This window comes from Neolamprologus multifasciatus, chromosome 14 (genome assembly GCF_963576455.1).
Source record: "Neolamprologus multifasciatus chromosome 14, fNeoMul1.2, whole genome shotgun sequence".
Lineage (NCBI taxonomy): Eukaryota > Metazoa > Chordata > Actinopteri > Cichliformes > Cichlidae > Neolamprologus > Neolamprologus multifasciatus.
Window position 1 is genome coordinate 5,498,602 of NC_140452.1, and position 2,657 is coordinate 5,501,258.

Here is a 2,657-nt window from a genome sequence, read left to right on the forward strand (position 1 = left end):
AGCGAGCTGTCGGCTTTCAGCCCCGACTGTGAGAAAGGCGACATCTAACTGATTCAGATCCGCGGGTCGCGCTGTGTGTTTAAGTCTTTGTGCAGAATCCGTGTTCCTGCTCTCATTTACTGTCTTAGCTGTTTGGTGGTTGTTGAGATTTTGTGAGATTTCACCAGAGATTCTGGCATTTCGGGCAAAATAAATTTATATTAAAAAATCGATTCAGGATTTTAATGAATCGATTTTACGTTATCCAAGCCAGAATAGATTTTAATCGATAAATCGATTATAAAAACCCACCCCTATTAACAATTCAGCTGCTACAATGTGACCTGCAAAGAACAACATTTTGGCCCACAGTCTTTGCTTCTCTTAAGCTCTCTTAAGTTCCTCTTTCAGTCAGGTTGATGTCTGGCCACCTTTGTGTAGATCAATGCAGCATTTTGTCCAAGGTTCTTGTGGTTTGTTCAACCGCAACTTGAACTTTCTAAGATCATCACTCCCAGGAAGTTTGTGCCATTATTTTAACACACAGCTAAATGCTCCAGATATGCAGAATGCCAAAGCATCTTCTTTTACAGAGGTGCTCAAACTTGCCGATGATCATTTAATCAAGTGAATTTGATCATCAGCACCTGGTTCCTACTGACCCTCTTAATTCCTCTGGAAGTAGTAAAAGTATTCTCAACTTTCGGGACTGCAAAGAGCCCTGTGAAAAACGTTTCACAGGACCATAAAAGTAATAATATTGTCGAGCTGTACTTTAATAGGAAACATGTTTGACTCAATACAAAAGATCAGGTCTGACTCAGCAGCATCCCACATCTCTCACTGATAATATGAGGGCTTGTTCATGCTGGTTTATCCTTCATAAATGATTCAAATGAGTCTGAGGAGTCCTGGTATCATAGATTCTGAGACATGATCTCTGCCAGGCACTGATTTTATATCAACAGGTAATAAACCGTCTGCAGGAGGAGGCTATTTATGTGGAGAAGCCATGTATTTAATAAAGTGGAATCATGCGTGTATGAATGAACACGTCTGTTATCGTGTAAGAGAGACTGTGTCTCCAAGCAGGACATTAAAACTCAAAGATATACACAAATGAACAGGATTAGCACAATAACATTTCACACACTCACAATCGAACTGCCTTGAATAGCAAAAAAAGCATAAAAAAATCTTCTGAATATAAAACCATGAATCATATCTTATGAAGATGTATTAAGTAAAAATAAATTCATTGTGGGGGTTTGAGGAATAAAAAACTAAATGTCGAGACTAAACTCGACATTTCAAGATCAAAAGCCACCCTTGACCTTTCGATTTTATTCTCTAAATGCAGCAAAAAAAATAAAAATCCAAATGTCAAATGAAGAAAAATCTCCTTCCTCGTGCAACGTGGCTTTAATCTTGCTCCAGAGTTCAACCGTATCTCTCCCAGTTTCAGGTTTCAGGGTTTCCTACCTGCTGTTTTCCCAGCTGTAGCAAGTCCTGTCCGAGACCCACCGAGGCGAGCAGAGAGGCGCAGCCCAGCAGGAATATATCGCTCTTCTTCCTCTGACCGCAGCGACGAAGCGAGTCCTGGTAGCTCACGCCCGTTCCCAGGCCTCCAACCGCCTGACAGGAGCCCATATTCCCAACAGCGGGCCCCATGCTGCTCCACAGGGAACCCGAGTCCTCCATGGCCCCGTTACTGCTCGACTCCGAGGGCAGCAAGGAGCCTGGCGATTCCTCAAACTCACTGCATTCCTCTGTAAAAGACAGAGAATTGATTAAACTCACACTTGTGATTGTGTGAATGAGGCAGAACGCACAGTGAAATGAAAAGACTCACCCATTTCATTCAGGCTGGAGAAGCCAGCAGTCATCGGGGCATGTTTGGGAGACTTGCCCAGATTTGGCGCGCTGGATGACCAAACTTTGCTTCCCTCTGCGAGAGACTTCAACCTGCAAACAGGGAATTTGAATCAGACTGGCAGGACAATTTTTTAATATATTATCAGAGGCAACAGATGCTGTGAAAAATAACATTTTTTAAACGAAAAAGGGACATAAACCGGTCGGGTCCAAGGTTATTATCGTTAACGAAAACTAACGAAATAACGAAAACTAGAAGTGAAAAAACATTTTCGTTAACGGAAATAAAAATAAAAACAAAAAAAAGGAAAACTAACTAAAACTGGAATGAGTGTTCACAAAACTAACTAAAATTAACTGAATTTATAGCAAAAATGTGTTTAGTTTTCATTGATGTGTGCGTGTCATACAATAGTCAAGGGTGAAAATGAAGTTTAGTTTCCAGATTTTTTTCTTGCTGTGTCTCATTATGCCAGCAGGTGGCAGCACGTTAGTCGAGTCGTCTGTGTCGCTGCTCCGTCCACGCGCAGAATCATGTCAGGAAAAGTCGGAAGAAAGCGCCAGAGTCCAATTTGGGATTACTTTGAATATGACTGTGTTTTGGATAAAGCAAGTGTCTTGTAGTGGAAAGAGACAAATTATGAGGGACATTTCTAAAGGGAAAAAAATCCCACAAACCTTAAAGTGCACTTGAAAAGCTCACACAAGAAGGCTAACCTAGCTTACCTTGAGAAGGTAAGGGAGCACACTCAACCCTCATCCCCAGAAAACAGAAGCTAACCCCAGGCAAGGCAGCGTGATTC

General features: G+C 41.7%; 1 protein-coding gene across 1 annotated transcript in view; it reads right to left on the reverse strand.

Annotated features, from left to right (window-relative positions):
• map3k10 (mitogen-activated protein kinase kinase kinase 10) overlaps positions 1–2,657 on the reverse strand; it is a 71,870-nt gene that overhangs the window by 20,775 nt on the left and 48,438 nt on the right. The window contains exons 8-9 of the mRNA XM_085183840.1: positions 1,832–1,944; positions 1,462–1,748 (exon numbers count right to left, since the gene is read on the reverse strand). Coding sequence (XP_085039966.1) covers positions 1,462–1,748; positions 1,832–1,944 — 400 coding nt within the window. The remainder of the gene's footprint in view (positions 1–1,461; positions 1,749–1,831; positions 1,945–2,657) is intronic.